Source organism: Leucoraja erinacea, chromosome 7 (assembly GCF_028641065.1).
Source record: "Leucoraja erinacea ecotype New England chromosome 7, Leri_hhj_1, whole genome shotgun sequence".
Lineage (NCBI taxonomy): Eukaryota > Metazoa > Chordata > Chondrichthyes > Rajiformes > Rajidae > Leucoraja > Leucoraja erinaceus.
Window position 1 is genome coordinate 39944169 of NC_073383.1, and position 19287 is coordinate 39963455.

At 42.4% G+C, this 19287-nt stretch overlaps 1 protein-coding gene across 2 annotated transcripts in view; it reads right to left on the reverse strand.

Moving 5' to 3' along the window:
* Positions 1-19287, reverse strand: part of pard3bb (par-3 family cell polarity regulator beta b) — a 1003167-nt gene that overhangs the window by 128226 nt on the left and 855654 nt on the right. For both annotated transcript variants that reach the window (XM_055638338.1, XM_055638337.1), the window contains exon 21: positions 18786-18918. In XM_055638338.1, coding sequence (XP_055494313.1) covers positions 18786-18918 — 133 coding nt within the window. The remainder of the gene's footprint in view (positions 1-18785; positions 18919-19287) is intronic.

Sequence of the window (19287 nt, forward strand, 5' to 3'; positions counted from 1 at the left end):
GATAGGTTTTGCTCCTCAGTACTATTCCCACAAGTTGGCAGACTATCAAATAGTCCTCATAGTATTGTTTCTTAACTCTAAACAAATAGTTTCACTCCTGGATCCCTTTCCAGCACAGCCATATTCACATTAATCAATACTGCCATTTGCATTCTTTCTACCTTCCTTGTTCTTCCTGAGCATGTTGTATCCAGAAATATTTAGGACTCACTCCTACCTTTTCTCAATTAGGTCCCTGTGAGCCCAACAGCATAGTTATCTCAAAAATGTAATTGTGCCTTTTAGTTCCCTCAATCTCATTTATTTGGCTTTGTGTATTTACGTGATTCACTTTAAATTGATGTTAGATCTACATGTACTCTCTCTCTCTTAGTCTTATCTAGAAACTTCCAATTTCTTGTCCTTGTGCTATTAATTTCTCCCTATCTGTTGTACATTTTGTTTCATTTTCAATTCTGCCCTACTACTGGCCAAACCTCTCTGCATACACTAATAAAACTCTCTGTGAGGAATTTCGGCCTAACTCGGTCAGGGTGTGAGGTGTGCAGTCTGTTCAATGCTCACTACCCCTGAATTGGACCCAGTCATAGGAATCTAAAGCCCTCCCTCATGTGGCCCTTGTGGCTAAAGGGATTAGGGGGTATGGAGAGAAGGCAGGTACATTTGGTAGGTAGGTAGGCAGGTAGACTTGGTTTATACTCTCTAGAATTTAGGAGATTGAGAGGGGATCTTATAGAAACTTACAAAATTCTTAAGGGGTTGGACAGGCTAGATGCAGGAAGATTGTTCCCGATGTTAGGGAAGTCCAGGACAAGGGGTCACAGCTTAAGGATAAGGGGGAAATCCTTTAAAACCGAGATGAGAAGAACTTTTTTCACACAGAGAGTGGTGAATCTCTGGAACTCTCTGCCACAGAGGGTAGTTGAGGCCAGATCATTGGCTATATTTAAGAGGGAGTTAGATGTGGCCCTTGTGGCTAAGGGGATCAGGGGGTATGGAGAGAAGGCAGGTACGGGATACTGAGTTGGATGATCAGCCATGATCATATTGAATGGCGGTGCAGGCTCGAAGGGCCGAATGGCCTACTCCTGCACCTAATTTCTATGTTTCTATGTACAGGATACTGAGTTGGATGATCAGCCATGATCATATTGAATGGCGGTGCAGGCTCGAAGGGCCGAATGGCCTACTCCTGCACCTAATTTCTATGTTTCTATGTACAGGATACTGAGTTGGATGATCAGCCATGATCATATTGAATGGCGGTGCAGGCTCGAAGGGCCGAATGGCGTACTCCTGCACCTATTTTCTATGTTTCTATGTCTATGTTTCAATGTATCATCTCCTCAATAATACATTTATCTGGATCATCCTATTTCTAGATTCACTACCATCATTGAGTCGCTGCTTTTTAAATGGTTTATTAATTTCTAGAAACAAAATCCACTTTCTGATTCCTGCTGGGTTTTTGGATCAGGGAAAGTATTTCTTCATTCTGTGAAAGTTAAGATCAAGCTCGGAGAGTTGGCAGCTCTGCTCCCAATGGAAAAAGTGAAGCCCCTCATTATGTGCATGGAAAAAGAAAGAATGCATCTTGCAGTCACATCATACCTCACAACTGCTCTTGGGATGTCCCAAAGTGTTTCATTATTCATTTTGGAATACAGTTGCTGTGATCACACTATGTTAGTGACATAGTGCACAGAAAATGGGCCACTGCGAGGTGAGTGGACAATAATCTTGCACCTCCATGTTTCAGGATCTAAGTTGGACATAGGCAATCTGCAAGCCCATGACAAGACGGATAGTAAAGAATAGTTTTAAACAGGCATAAGGAGTTATATACAAGGCACTGGAACTTTCTGCAATTTGATCAAGGTTTAATACAAATCAATGGGCAACAAGGCAACTCTTGGTACAGCGCACTTCCTGATTGGAAACCCGAATAAGCAGTTAGGATAAATAAATAATGGCTGAGGTTTTATTCTCTGAACACATGACAGGAAAATGCAAGTTTAGCACAAATTTCAATGGTTCCTCATTCCCTGCCTCTCAAAGAATAATGAAGGGCGAAGCTTGTGTCGGGAAGTATCACGAACTTCCACAAGGAATGCTATAATATGAGAACGTTCCCACTTGATATTCAGTGGTTTTAGTAAGCACCGGTTTCTTCATATACCAATGTAATCAGCTTGTAGGTAAACAGCATTATATGTTAGCTGTCATCACGGGGGGGGGGTGTCTTACTTCGGAGTCACATGAGTGACTACGTGAAGAACCCGTCCAGCACGCATGCGCGACATTGCGTTCACGCAGTGCAACAGCGACGAACGGGAGTACAGGCGGTCCCGTTACAAGCCTGAAGGAACGGACCGTTAGGTAAGTACTTACCTACAGGTTAAACTCGCAACTTTGCCTCTCTTTGTTGCTCCAGGGGAACTGGAGACAGCAAAGCAGCACAGAGGTTAGCGGCCCCCGTTCGACTATAGGGAAGGAACGTCCCGTCAGTGGAGGGGGGAGAGGCGGCAACAGGACCGCACACGCTGCGGTCCACAGACATGGGTACTGTGCCAATGCCCAGTCCGCTAAACAGCTGTCTGACCAACAGCAGTGGACTGGAGGGAAATTCAAAACCGGCCATTAACCCCTGCATCTCCCGACAAGGAGACTCGCCGCCCGAGAGCCGCTGAAATGCCGCCCAAAAACGGCAGACAGCCTCTATCAGCAAAGCCAGCAACCAAACCTCGGGCTGGAAACAGACACAGAAGATGGAATCGGCACATCAAACGAGAACAAGTAAGTGTCTGTTCTCCAAGCCAGAGTAAGGACATGGAGCCAAAAACTCCAGCAAGACTTGCCTCAGGAGCAGGTGCAAGACTGCCAAGGGAGCATAACACTCCCACTCCAGTGCCTACAGCACTGGCCATCTACCTTGTCGAGGGATCGATGGTGACCAGGGCTGGGCTGGTCAAGAAGAGGGGTCACTGGCTGAAGAATATCGGGAGTATGCTTGAGGTACAGGATCAGGAAGAGCTGCTGGGTGTGGCCGCTATGTGGCTCCACCACTAGCGAGATGGCCTTTTCAGTCTCAACTGACGCCCAGTTTACTACCTGTTCTTTTCAAAACCTCTCCAAGACAGGTAGTCATGAGGCGCTGGTTTCATCGCGCCTCCCCTAAATTGCATTTACTCAAAGTGCCCACCGTTATTGGGGGGCACATTGAGCATAGCTTTTTAAAAAACCCAAATATCTTAAATTGCATTTGATATCCCTGACGTCGGCTATCATTTTCGCATGCTCATTCCAGAGGGGCAGGGTAGTATGGCAAAACAACTGACCCTACTGTTCACAGATGCTCCGCAACTTCTCAGGAAGTTAAAAAACCTGCCCTTAACTTAAAAAAAAATAAAAAAATTTACAGGACTGTGAGAACGCCGACCTCACAACCACAGATCCTGCTATCTGGCTAAGTTATCAAACCAAGCCTAAGAAACTGGACGAAGTATCCGAAAATTTGGCATCAAGAGGGCAGGGCCTGGAATGAGCACCACATAAAACCAGACAGCAGTGCCTCTACGCATCCACCAGTAGGCGTCTACTTAAGAGTACTGGTGAAAGCTCGAGGCCCGCATGCCAACCCCCAGTAAGCCCTTTCAGGCCAGGGTCCAGAGCGGGCCCCATAGAAAATGCGCCACCCCCAACAACACCATCTCTACAGACAAGGAACCAGAAACTGAAGAAATGAACACACCACCAAAACAACAATGAAGACAGATAAGTATGGTTCCTACCATCACATAAATGTGAAGGGTTTGTACTAACAGAGGGGGGGGGGGGGGGGATCACACCTGGTTGGGAAGCTATCACTCTTGGTAGTTATATACCTAAAAATATTCAAGGGGAAGAGAATTAATATCTTGCCACGAGTTCAGCTTGCACCCAAAAGGGTCTACCTTCCCACTAAGAAACATGAGGGTCTAGCTACTGGGAAAGATATACCAAGGGTCATAAGACATCTCATATGAGCCTTTGATACCAAAAAACCCCAAGATGGTGAATGTCGCACCATCATTGATTAACCACTTGAGTATTTCACCAGGTATACACACTTATGGAATTTATAACTACTACCATGGATTCCAAGGATACTTTATGGTAGACATCGACTTAAAGATGTATACTATTCAGTACCCTTTTATATAAGATTTCGGATATACCACAATTTACCTGGATGGGGCAACCATGGCGAGCATTGCCACTTTTCATTCACTGCACATCTCGCATGTGTATGTGACAAATAAACTTGATTTGATTTATTATTGAATTGGCTTATATGAGCCGAAGCTATTCCAGAATTTCAAACCAGCCCTGACACTTAAGGAACATTTCGTCATGGCATGTCTATATATTAACGACAGACTATCCTTGGATATAGCTATATCGGCTGCATTAGCTACTAACTTATTTTAGCCTGGGCTCTGTCATATTATCCAGATATCTACGTTGACCCCATCCACAACATTGTCTATCTGGTATTCATTAATGCTATCAGTTATGGTAACATTTAACCACCTATCAACTACATGGCAAAAGTAATTGGGATAGTAGCAGCATTACCAGCTACTGAACATTGTACCTTTCCAATGAGCTGAGATACTAGTGTTCAAACTATATCCCATACCTAGAATATGGTGGCAAATGGACTAATCTGGAGTTGTCGTCACTATAGACACTGGGCATTAAACCTAGTTAGAAATATTGAGTATGTTCTATTGAGTATATTCATCGGACTGGCTGCAAGGCCACAAATGGGCCGACCTCGGGGGTTTTCAGAGGAAGAGGACTTAACATTCTGGTGCCTTTCCCCACAGTGGAAAGTGGGGGGGGGGACGTTTGTGTAGAACTCTATATGTGTTGAGTCCATTTTCTTTATTTGTTAACCTTTTTCTATGGTATGCAAACATATTATCTATTTTTGTAAAGTACTTTGGTGTCAATGCGAGTTGACTTAAAATGTGCTATATAAATAAAACTTACTTACTATTGGGCAAGCATATTGCTCAGTAGTGCACCATTTTGCATGTTCGTTTATAAATTAACAACATCACAGTGGTGGCATATACCAAACCACTTGGGCGGAATAAAATCGATATTATGTGACAATTTACTTAACAATTGGTAACCATATGTCGTCAAACATTTTGACCATCAATAACTTACCTATCAGGTGAGCTAAATACTGTAAACGAACATTTAAACCAAAAGTATTTGCTGAGATTACAAAGCAATATGGACACCAGATATCGATTACCTTATATTCCAATTGAATCGCCACGTACCAATGTATGTCGCATGAAACCAACTCAAGGCAGCGGCATGGATACATTTCCACGTATTGAGGTGGGGGGGAAACTAATCTCTATGTTCTCCCCTTCTTTCTCACGCATATCTACATCAGGGAACATAAACCCACAACGACATGGTCATCAAAACCCTATGATTCCCAATCAAACATCCATGCCACGATAAACTACTAGGTTGCAGGAAGAAAGGGCCTGGATTACAGAATTGGGAAGACCACTGCTGGGCCTGGATCAGACAGCACTATCAACATGATGACAGCATTCCGTCGCATATCCACTAGGGAACATACCTGGGAAGAAACTGCTCAAACGCAGGAACTACACATTCAACTACAACAAAACCTGTACTGGAGTTCCTGGCAGGCCTTCACCACAATGAAGGACTCGGCTACTGCACCATCAATATAGCCAGAAGTACTCTGTCAGCCTACTCAACTCAGGCACCACAACAGGGCAAGGGTACCACCCACTGGTGATCAAATTCAGGAGAGGTATATTCAATTCCCATTCCCCAGAACTAGGTACACCCAAATTGGGAAGTCAGTGAGGTCCTGATGTACCTTAGGGGATGATCACCAGCCAGGTCCCTCACCCTGGAACAGCCTACCCTGAAGATGGATATGCTGACGGCCTTACCTCAGCACAAAGACCCAGTCCTTCCAACTACTGCGATTCGACAACATGGTGATAACACCAGATAGTGTCACATTTTCCATTCAGGGGCTGGCCAAACAAAGCAGACCAGGAACATCAGGTCCAGTCATGGAATTCCGGGCATACCCACCTGAACCACGGTTATGCGTCATGACATAATACCCGAGGGAGAGGAAAAAGCCTTGTGGGTCAGTCACAAGAAACCTCATGGTCGGGTGACGAGCTAAACTATCTCTAGTGGCTCAAGCAGGTACTGGGAGTTGCTGGAATAAATGTATAAATCTTATTCCACCAGGGCAGCTTCCACGTCAGTGACTAAGAGGATGAACGTGCCTATGGACCACATCCTGGCTACAGCAGGGTGGTCTAGGGAGTATACGTTCCAAACTTTGTCGGTTGCAGAAATAACATTAGAATCTGCAAATATATAATTTAAGCCCAGGGGAGCATTTGTCTTGTTATTGTTGATAACACCATTTTTGTTTTACAAACAGATTCACGGTTGATTACGATAACATACTTCCTCCCTCGAATGACTTCGGCAGCGAGTGAAGTATGAACTGTTACACGGTTTGAAATCACAGAGCTTTAAAATCTTCACGTAGTCACTCACGTGACTCCGAAGTAAAATAGTAAGACTAAACGCGAACTTACCAGTTTGAAGTTTGATCTGTATTTTATGAGGAGTTACGATGAGGGATTACGTGCCCTCCGCCCCCACCCTCAATAATAGAGATCAAACTGTTAACTAAGCTCTCCTTTTCTTTACTATATTTATTTCAATTACTGTGTCTGTCTGTGATTCCACACCGCTGCTTTGAAGTATGTCGCGCATGCGTGCTGGATGGGTTCTTCACGTAATCCCTCATCGTAACTCCTCATAAAATACAGATCAAACTTCAAACTGGTAAGTTCTCATTTAATCTTACTATTTTAGCTTCTAGTTGGGAGGCTTGTGGACTCCAGGTGCATGAACACAAAATAAGGCGCCACACAGCAGAACTGCTGTGTTTTGACTTTGGCATTATTTAAAATTAAATCTACTCTCTCTTAAATTGGTTGTAAAGATGTCAGAGCACAAAAAACAGTGGAACCTTCACTGTACTAGTACCTGGAGTATTGTGAACTGTTTTAGTCCCCTTACCGAAGGAGCAATGTGCTTGCCATACAGGGTACAGTAAAGATTGACACAAAATGCTAGAGCATCTCAGTGGGACGGGCAGCATCTCTGGAGAGAAGGAATAGGTGATGTTTTGAGTTAAGACCCTTCTTCAGTACACTCGATGGATTCCAGGGGTTATGGGTTGGTCATATCAGGATAAATTGAGTAAATTAGAATTGTATTCCCTTGAGTTCAGAAGATTGAAAGGAGATTTCATCAAAGCATACAGAAGTCGTGAAGGGGTAGACAGGCTGGATACAGGGTGGAGGTTTTACCTGGTTGAGATCTAGGACCAGAGGTTGAATTTCAGAATAAAGGGTAGACAGTCGAGAACTGGGTAGAGATGTGGGTTGTGTACAGTCAAGGCAGCGATTGATTGGTTTCTGATCATTAAAGGAATCGAGAGACAGTGCTGGAAAATAACTCTGATCTAGAAGATCAGTCCTGATCTTGGTAAAGAGCGGGACAAGTTAATGACACCTGCTCCTGCTTATTTTGCTATTACATTTATATCCAACAACATCTAAAAAAAAAATCACACAAAGTGCTGCAGTAACTTAGGGGTCAAGCAGCATCTCTGGAGACATGGATAGGTGAGTTTTCGGGATGGGACCTTTCTCAGACACTGCCTGACCCGCTGAGTTACACCAGCACTTTTTTTCTTTTTTGTAAACTAGCATCTGCAGTTCATTGTGTTTTCATAACCATGATTTAATATTTATCACATTGGTATTTGTAAAAGCTTGCTGTGTATAAACTGTCTGCCGTGTTTCTCACCAGGACAATGGTGTCGGGCTGCAGTTGTGAAAGTGTATAATTGACTATAAAGCCCTTTGGGATATCCTGAGTTAATGACCCTGTGTTCTGGTCCCCAGGTTTTCAGCATAATCGTCCAGTGCACCTCACATGCAGTAAAGTAGTTGCAATGCACTGCAGTCCCTGATGAACAAGAAAGTAGCTGAACAGGGAGCCCTCATAAAATCCACTTTTACTGACAGCTTGGTTTAAGTGAAATTTTATTGAATTCACAGCCTGTGTGCTCCACTCTATCCTCCTTCCACCTTACATCATCTCATCCTATCAACGCAACTCTAATTCCTTTTTCCCTCATCCACTTAGCTGGCTTCCTCGTAAAGGCATTTATATTAATTGCCTCAACTATTTTATTTTAACCACTCTCCTGCTGCAGAAAGTCCTCCAGAATTCACTTCTGGGAATATTAGTGACCAATGTAGATTTATGACCTAATACTTGGAAATGTAAGTTCTGGGTTTGGACTAATAAAATCAGCTTTAAACTCTCGAAATGGATGCAAAATGGTGCGGGTAAAAGAACTGTCATCTGATCTGGGAACATTGAAATTACATTAGAATATAGTGAACACTTCATCATGATCCGAAGGTAAGAAAACACCAGAAATAGAACATTCATTAGAACTTGGTTGTAATGAAGTTTATTTCCTGATTTTCCTCATGATAACACTGACTACAATTAATGATAAAACTGACCCCTGCTCATAATTAAATTTCCCTTTGGGAGCTGACTCTTCTGAAATGGATTGCCTTGTTTCCTACATTAGATCAGTATCATTTCAAAAGCATTGCATCTCATCTACTTCCCACACATCTGATCTCACCCCTCTTTATTTGAACATAACAAGAACAGAGATTCCCTGATCTCTACCCATCATCCCACCAACCTCACCATCCAAAAGATCATCAATAGTTCCAACAATATTCAACTGCAGACCTATATTCCCCTCCCTTTGTTTTTCACCATTTCGAAGGGATTTTCCTTGTAAGTTGCTGATCCCCACTCCCTACTCCATCGCCACTCCCTGAATAATAGCACCTTCCTATCTTCTGCTCTTCCCATCATCCAGGGACCCAAACATTCCTTCCACGTAAATTAATTTGCACTTCTTCAGAACTGAATGTTCTGCATTCAGCATTCACCAGGTGTCTTCTTCACTGAGGGTACCAAATTGGGTGACCGTAGCACTTGGGTATGGTCTGATTGTGGGATCCTAAGCTTCTGGTTGCTTGCCACTTTAATTCCCCATCCCATTGTCCACCCCAATCTATCGGTCTGTAGTCTTCTGTCTGGGCACATTACAGCTGTCGGGACTCCGTGTCAAAGTTATCAGCTTTAAGTAGTTCGATTTCTGTGTCTATTGGAACTTTTTGCCCGTTGCTCGAAGGGCCGAATGGCCTACTCCTGCACCTATTTTCTATGTTTTTCTGTGTTACCCATCTGCAATTCTGACTCAGTTTATTTCTCTCCATTTGTATGGCTCCCCCAAGGACATGACCTCTGTTGGTCCAACAAAAGTGATAATCCATCAAGGGTCTGGAACCAAGAGTGCCAGAAAATCAGAGGTGGACCTGTAATAAAATGTTTTGTAGCATTCTTCAATGACAGGATGTAGTATATATTCTATACATTTTATTATGGGTAATATTAATGGGATTACTTAATGAAATGATACAATTATAGCATGTGTATGCAGAGCGATATGGTACGTGCTTTGATAGAAACGGATGTTTCTGATTTACAGAGAAAATTGCTTATGGACAGTACTCAGGAAGAGAATCCTTACATAATCCAGGGACTGCCTGTATATAAACTGCACATGCAGACACTAAGGTGCCAATTCACTCTCACACTGACCTTCATTAGCTCTCAGATTAAGCTTGGAAATGTGGCTCCTGTGCGAGCTGGCTTTGGAATGACAGCGATATGATATGGGAGTATCACTTTCATCACACAGATTTATTTTAGTTTGATGCTATTTGATGTGAGCAGACTTGCAGATGGGTAGCAGATGCATTAGCCTGGATTAATCCCAGACAAAAACTACCAAAAAGTGAGCACACGCACACACGCCGTTCCTCTATGGAACACAAATATACCAAAATCAAAGAGCTTTCTTTTCCTTAGCCACCTCCATGCTTAAGAGAAACAAACCACTGTGCTTCTCCACAGTTCAAAGGCAAGTTTCCAGTTTCAGCAGATAATGGACTATTTAAAAGAGAAAGAGAGAAAGGGATGTATTTATATATAGCATTGATTATATCCTTGAGATGTTACAAAATACTTCACAGCCAATGTAGTAATATAAAAGTGCATTCAAAATTGTAAATCAAGGGATACAGAATGTTTATGTGCACAGTGCCCTCTCACAAACAGCAACGATTGAACTTTTGTTGAGTGAGAATAAAAGAAAACCGCAGATGTCAGAAATCTGAAACAAAAGCAGAAAATGCTGCAAACTCTCGGCTGGTCAAGCAGCATCTGTGGAAAGAGAAGCGAGTCAATGTTTCAATGTAAAGTGTTGGCGCAGGAATAAATGTTGGCCAAAACACTCAAAAGAAGGCTTCTGCGCATCCTCTGATAATGCCACAGAAGATATAAAAGAAAACTGCACTGTCCTTTCACAAAATAGGCCAAAGACATTTCATGTTCCTGCTGACATCTTATTTCATATAAAATCTCAGGACTACCTCATCTACAAGCTGTCTTCTCCATCTAAGATTCAGATTCAGATTCAGATTCAACTTTAATTGTCATTGTCAGTGTACAGTACAGAGACAACGAAATGCAGTAAATCCAAGCTGCATTTCCTCAGTACTGCACTTGATTGCTAACCTAGATTTTGTCATCAAATCACTGGAACGGTCTATAAATAATACGCACTTGCTCAGAGTTGAGTATTCTATTGACTGAACCTCAGGTGACATCCATCCAAAAAACAAACTAATTGATTATATTGTTTGTCCAACAATACAAGTACAATATACTTTTCCAGTTTGTCACAATTGCCACTCACAGGCTAACATTACAGCTCAGTTACAATAGGCAGGTCCTCAATAGTTACATCTACTCCACAGTGGAATTAATTGCACTGAAAAGGCAAAGGTGGAAGCAGATTTCTAAACTACACTGTCCAGGAAGCTAAGACGTTACTGTGAATGTCAGCCACTTAAAGCTGCCAACATAGGCAAGACAGGCAGGCAAATAGGGTAGTTTGACCCACATATCCAATCAGATCTACCCCTGTGACAGTATGTCTTAAGTTACCATAAAAATGCTAATCGACATAATAGATAAAATTCTGCTGTTTTAGGCTAATGTTGCTATGAAAGGTAAATGAATAGGTTGAGGAAGCAAGTGGATAATCCACTGGGTATATTGTTCAGTAAATGCTCTGAAAGTTTAAAACATTTTCTCTGAAGGACAATTTTGGCCTTTGGTAGTTGGTATAAAGGTATAGACTATTTTCTAAATGGGGAGGAGATTCAGAAATGGAGGTACAAAGCGACTTGGGAATGCTTGTGTAGGGTTCCCAAAAGGTTTATTTGCAAGTTGAATTGGTTGTAAGGAAGGCAAATGCAATGTTACCATTTATTTCGAGAGGACGAGAATATAAAAACACGGATGTATTACTGAGGCTTTATAAGGTACTGGTCATACTGCATTTGGAGTATTGTGAGCAGTATTGGGCCTCATATCTGTGCTGGCATTGGAGATGGTCCATGGGAGGGTTACGAGAATGATCCCGATAATGATTGGGTTAACGTATGATGAGCGTTTGAAGGCACTGGGCCTGTACTCGCTGGAGTTTAGGATGAGCGGGGACCTCATTGAGACTGCCATATAGTGAAAAACTTGGAGAGAGTGAATGTAGAGAGGATGGTTCCACCAGTGAGAGAGTCTAGGACCAGAGGGCACAGTCGCAGAATAAAAGGACATACAAAATGTCTTTAGTCAGGGAGTGGTGAACCCGTGGAATTCATTGCCACAAATGGCCATGGAGGCCAAGTCGTTGAGTATTTTTAATCGGAGAGTGGCTGATTCTTGATTAGTCAGGGTGGCAAAGGTTATGGGGAGAAGACAGGTGACTGGGGTTGAAAGGGAAAGATAGATCAGCCATGATTGAAAGGCGGAATAGACTCAATGGGCCGAATTGCCTAATTCTGCTGCTATGACATGAACATAATGCAATTTTTGAAACAAGTCAGTGGAGTTCCCCCTCGTATTCTGCCTCATATTAAGCCCTGAACCAGCATTGTTAAAGTACCTGATATGATCATTCGCAATTTGTGGTTTCTGGACTTGCTGTATGTAATTTGGTTGCCATGTTTTTTTTGGAGATAAATACACCAGGGACCACAATACGAGAATGGGCTGGCGGGGGAGTGAAGGCATTGTCAAAATTCAAGTCTTAGGACAAGTCTTGTGCAGAAAAATACGGATATAATCCTTGGGATTCTGCAGAAATGCTGATGCATTCCGCGGCACTCCCTATGAATACATTCAGTGGGATTTCCTGTCCTCACTGCACAACGCAGTGTCAGTTACACAATTTGATAATATTCTATTTTAGTATTAATACATTGAAAAAACAAAACTAATTTAGTCACACAGAAATAAACATGGAAACATAAGGAGTAGAGAATTCTCGAGATACTGTTTACAACACAGGAAATGGCCAATCCACACAAAGAAAAAATCATCTTACACACATCCTCTGGTCTGTGGAATACCGATAAAAAGTATGGGCAAAGTATGGATGAAGTTTTCTTATTCACTTGGCTATGAAAGTTTAAAAAAAGGTGATCACTTCCAACAGTTGAGCAAGGGAAGGGCATTCATACATGGTGAAATATTCTGTGGAAAAACACTCAATAAATTCCATCTTATACTGATAGCAGTGGACAGCTGTGGATAAAGCGATATTGTATCTTTATAAATGATTTTTTTTGGAGCTTTTTAAGTTCAAATAAGATTTTTTTACCATTTCATTATTCCTGATGGTTACTTCTCCGACGACTACATTTGCATTGGTTGTTATCTTTCCCCCTGGGAAGCATCCATTTTACAATGGCTCTGCAATAAACTGTAACACTAGTGATGAATTCCTTTCTGTTTCATGCATTCACTCCAATGATAACTTAATTGACTAGTCTACCATGACCAAAAGCACTCATCTGCCATGACATTTCAAGTCCAAAGCTCCGCTTGTCAACAAAATGCAAACCCTGACATCCATCTCAGAGTTATGACACAAGACCGTAAAACATTCAGATATTGCAGGGAGAGAAACAGAATTAGCATCGGGTTGATAACGTTTTGAGCAGAAACCTAGAAACATAGAAAATAGGTGCAGGAGGAGGCCATTTGGCCCTTCGAGCCAGCACCACCATTCATTGTGATCATGGCTGATCATCCACAATCAGTAACCCGTGCCTGCCTTCTCCCCATATCCCTTGATTTTGCTAGCCCCTACTGCTCTATCTAACTCTCTTTTAAATTCATCCAGTGAATTGGCCTCTACTGCCTTCTGTGGCAGAGAATTCCACAAATATTTTCTCATCTCAGTTTTAAATTGCCTCCCCTTTATTCTTAGACTGTGGCCCCTCGTTTGGGACTCCCCCAACATTAGGAATATTTTTCCTGCATCTAGCTTGTCCAGTCCTTTTATAATTTTATATGCTTCTATAAGATCCCCTCTCATCCTAAATTCCAGTGAACAAGCCCAGTCTTTCCAATCTTTCCTCATATCACAGTCCCGCCTCCCCGGGGATTAACCTCATGAACCTACACTGCACTGCCTTAATAGCAAGGATGTCCTTCCTCAAATTAGGAGACCAACACTGCACACAATACTCTAGATATGGTCTCACCAGGGCCCTATACAACTGCAGAAGGACCTCTTTAATCCTATACTCAAATTCTCTCGCTATGAAGGCCAACATGCCAGTAGCTTTCTTCACTGCCTCCTGTACCTGCATGTTTACTTTCAGTGACTGATGTACAAGGACACCCAGGTCTCGTTGCACTTCCCTTTTTCCTAATCTGACATAATTGAGATAATAATCTGCGTCCTTGTTTTTGCCGCCAAAGTGGATAACCTCACATTTATCTACATTATATTGCATCTGCCACGCATCTGCCCACTCACTCAACCTGTCCAAGTCACGCTGCAACCTCCTGGCATCCTCTTCGCAATTCACACTGCCACCCAGCTTTGTGTCAACTGCAAATTCGCTAGTGTTACTATTAATCCCATCATCTAAATCATTAATATAAAAAGTTAGGGGATGAATAAAATGGAGAGAAAAAGGGGAAGAATAGAGAGCATAAAAGGAAGGTCTAGAGAATAGAACTGATTGAATGACAAAGGTGGTAAAGGCAGGTGATTATCAAAAGGTAAGTCTGGGGAGACTTAATAGGAGGCGATTAATGAAATCAGCAATGACAAAAAGGGCAAAAGAAATGAATGTGAAATATGAGCGACAAGCCTTAAATGGCTGATTATCCGAATCCACTGAATCCAGTTATTAATTCTGACGGCTGTAACACGTCCAGCTTGAAAATGAGGCACTGTTCCCATGGCCTTCGTTGGGTTTATTGGAGCAGCATAGAAAGCTGAAAACAGACAGGTCAGAGGAGAAGATGGATGAAAAATTATAGTGGCATGCACCTGGAAACACCCTGAGACTGAAGGAAAATGTTCTGCACAGCAATCACCCAATTCTGGATTAGCTTTCTGAATGTCAAGCAGCCTAGAATGCAGTTATGAGCATAGAATGCAGTGACTTAAGTTAGAAGCAGTGCATGCAAATATTTGCAGAGAATTCTCCAACATTATGCATTTTGTTTTGGATTTCCAGTATTTGCAGGATTTTGTGATCAAGCTATGATAATTCAACTCGGTACAGTGGCGAAGCGGTAGAGTTGTTGCCTTACAGCGCGTGCAGTGCCGGAGACCCAGGTTCGATCCCAACTACAGGTGCTGTCTGTATGGAGTTTGTACGTTCTACCCGTGACCGCATGTGTTTTCTCCGAGATCCTCGGTTTCCTCCCACACTCCAAAGACGTACAGGTATGTAGGTTACTTGGCTTAGTGTACGTGTAAATTGTTCCTAGTGTGTGTGGAATATTATTAATGTGTAGGGATCACTGGTTGGCACGAACTCGGTGGGCCAAAAGGCCTGTTTGCACGCTGTATCTCTAACTCCTGGGACTCTGTTGGACCACATCATCTCATTTAGCAACTGTGAGCTCATGAATTGAGTGCAAGTTTGTAATCATCCACTAGCCTGTTTGTGACACTGTGTATCAGTACGTCCATGTGGATGTGGGTGGAGGGGGCATGGGGTGAGTGGGTCATGGTTCAGTAAAAGCTGGTGGTGATGGCAATCATTATTAACTCCTGATCTTGACAAAGCAATAAGTAAATGTACTGAAAGGAGCTCTAAAAATACAGCAAAAACAGTTAAGTACACCTGGGAATCTCATCATTGATTATAAAGCAATGAATACAGATGTCTCACTGAATATCACTTACTCATACCCATTATGTGGAGCAAGTCATCCTATATTTATCACAACCTTATGTCCAAGAAACCTGTGGCTGCCTGACCCTCTTACATTATGGCAGGTTGACCTCTGGCATCTGATGGGAATAAGGAAAGTTTAATCTTTAGGTATTTTAAGCATCACTGTCTGCGTCTGTTAACTACCATTAGCTTACTGCCTATCCACAAGCGCCTTAATTATAAAATAATCATCCAGTAATTTCATTTGCTCCTTGGCCTCATACCTCCCTCCCTCTGTGACTTTATCCAATGTTGCAATCCTCCGAGAACGCGGCTTTGCTCCACTTCAGGCCTCCCACGCATTGTTAATGCACCTCACCCACCGACTGATGTCTCGCCAATTACCTTCCCTGTTCCTGCCCTGCACAATTCTTTATTTTATGTACCTTAACATGAACTTTTGTAACTTGCTATCAATTTTATCTGCCTAGATTCCTGTGAGCAGCCCAGGGATATGCAACAAATATCAGCCGGTAAATGAACTGCAAATTGCTGTTGTCAGATACAAATCAGGAAAATTCATGACAAATGTAACAAAATATTCAGATGGTTCAAGGTCCATCTGAAGACTGCGATGCACTGACTACAATAGTAGGAAGCAGGCATGGTCTGAGGAAATCCCCTGGCTGATGTCTCTGCAACAAGCCATCAACATTGTTTTACTGGTGAACAAACATGATCCCCATGACAGAAGCCATGAAAAGTATTTTCTCATCTTTAAAATGAGGGAATGAATTCTAAAAAACATAAACAACATTCTGCACAGCTTTTCTTTCACAAATCCGCATAGCAAATCCTAACAAATTTGTCCAATATTCCTACAATCTTTACCTCCGGTGGACAAATGGTAAGAAAATCATTGTATTGAAGTTCCCAACTCTGGTTTGATGTTTTCATGCAGGTTTTATTATGTGGGCTGTCATCTCCAAGCACCACATCCATTTGATCAGATTTCATCACCAGACACATCTGTTCATTCTTCCTCTTAGCATTCTGCAGGGACTCTTCCCTTTGTGACTCTCCACCTCCACCATCCATTCCCCGCCCTATGACCTTTTCTCTGTACCTCACCTGGTCTTTACTTCATCCCCTGCCACCTTCCAGGGACCCATACAGTTGTTCCATGTGAAGCTGTGATTCACTTGCACTTCTGGTGGTGAGGGTGGTGGTGGCCCATAGTAGACGACGACAGCATGGATGTGCAGACTCACGTTTTGTGGGATCGAGTGTGGCATATGAGTCCGAAGTGCGAGCCACACACGCGGGAGCACATGGAGGCCGTTAGGGCTGCAGCCTTTCTCCTGTCTCTGGCACTAATGAGTCGGCTTCGGCAATTGTTTTCAAAATTGCTGACCACCTTCTTAGTGGTTGTACGCCAGCTAATTTCCTCTCCCACTTGCATTTCTACCAATGGGGTATACTGCTAACTGCTTGAAATCCAGTACTATATGAAATACCCTGCTCTCCCCTTTATTGGAGAAAATGACTATTTATTTGGTGACCTTTAATGAATACCTCCATTTACTCCACAAGATTATACTTTGCTTCCACTTGTCTGTCACTTTAATTCTCTGAGTCATTCCCTCTCTAATCTATCTGTCCACAGCCTAATATACAGCTCTGATGATCCCAATGTAAATTTGTTAACCTCATCTGGTGTCTAGGCATGTGCCTTTGTAACTCAATATCAACTTCAACAATTTCAGGTAACTTTGTTCCTGTTTGTATCAGAACTGGCCAGGGTTATATATTTGTAACATTTACGCAATTTCTCTCTCTCTCTCTACGGACACCACCTGACCTACAGGGCATTTCCAGCATTCTCCCATTGGATTTAGTATCTGTAATTGGGATTAACTATAATGAGAGAGTCATAGAGATACCACATGGAAACAGCCTCTTCAGACCAGCAAATCCATCCCGACTATCAACCATCTATTTATACTAATTCTACATTAATCATATTTTTTATTCTCCCTGCATTCTTATCAACTCGTTATAGATTCCACTATTCACCTACACAATAGGGGCAATATTCACTGGTCATTTAACCTATCAACCTACACATCTTTGGGATGCAGGAGTAAACTAAAACCCGGAGGAAAGTCACTTGGACAAAGGGGGGATGTGCATACTCCACCAAAGACAGCACTGGAGGTCAGGATGAAACCCAAGTCTCTGGCACTGTATGGTAGCAGTTATACCAGCTGTGCCACATACGTTGGCAGCCCCGGCCTTATCTTGCCAGAGATATTCATCTTCTCATATGGTTCCTTTTTCCACTCTTTCTTCCACCTGAAATGTTAACTCTGTTTCTCTTTCCAAGGGAAAGATGCTGCCTGACCTGTTATGCGCTTCCAGCATTTTCACCTAAATCCATACAATTAAGCCTATTCCAATCCCTGTTATATTAATATAATTAGTAAATGAAAAGTTCAAAGGAAGCACTGCATATAAAGTTCTATCTCAAAGGTCTTAGGTTCTTTCATCTTTATTGTTCATTTCAGTACGAAGAGGATTATTCCCCTCAGATTGAGAGAAGTTTGTATGGGGATAATTAGTAACCTCTTCTACAGTAAGGAGTTAGTCACAGTATCATTCTTAATATTGTGCTTAGCTATACACAAACACATTGCTTTCAGAACCACCCAACTGCCTGTTACTATATTGAAGCAATTATGAGGGCAAATCAGCTGCTGTTTGTTTTCCTGGTATTTGGGAAGCCTGCACTGTTTTTCTTTCCCTGCTTAGTAAATCAAAATAAACTGATTGAACTGCCTCCCCTGCACTTGGGGAGGCAAATCCCCAAAACATGATGCCCTTAAGGGATAAACAAAAGAACATTGCTGTAGAAATGGTTGAAAAAACTTGCCTTGATCTAAAGTTAATGCTCAAAAAAAGTCCGTGGATAAATAATACAGAATTCTCATTGAGGTAGCCAAATAACCATCTATCTGGGACAAGTCAAGAAACCATATGGTGGCATAAGTAAATATTTATTGTTACCTACTGCTGGCCAAAATACATTTGACCTGTGCTGTTCAGTTCCATTTCAGCTTGTAAAGCACATACTCAAGACAGCTGTGAGTGAAATCAGCGCAACTGGTACTTAAGTTAAGGCCACTGTAGATTTTTACTTCGGTTCGGTTACACTAGAAGCCAGTCCTGTTTGACTGGGTTAGAGCATGGTGGTGATCCCTTCACAAAACCTATAAGACTTACCCAAGTGGGCTCATAGTCTCCAGGCCGCCACCTGCCTTCGTGCTCTTCGTACGATGGAACAGCACCCTCCCTCCTGGCCTGGTGATACTCCTTCCTCAGCTGGTGGATACGTTCCATGTTAGTTGGTCTTGAACTGTAGAGAACAATTGGACATGTTTAGTAGTCGACCCTGTTCATCCTCACAGATACTCAAGAATTCACTATTAAACATCATGGAAGACAGATCAGTAATTTCTCCTATTTTTGAGAATGAAAGTCATAGCACGGAAACAGATCCCTTGGCTGACCAAGTCCCTATAATAATTCATATTAATTATACAGTACACGAATCCCACTATTATTCAGCTCATATTCTCATTAATGTCCACCCCTAACACCCCTAACACCCCCCGCCTCAGATTTTATCACTAGGGCCAATTTACCTACCGATAAACCTACCAATCAGCTAGTGTTTGGGTTGTGGGATGAAACCAGGGCACCCAGAATCCCACACCGACAGCAC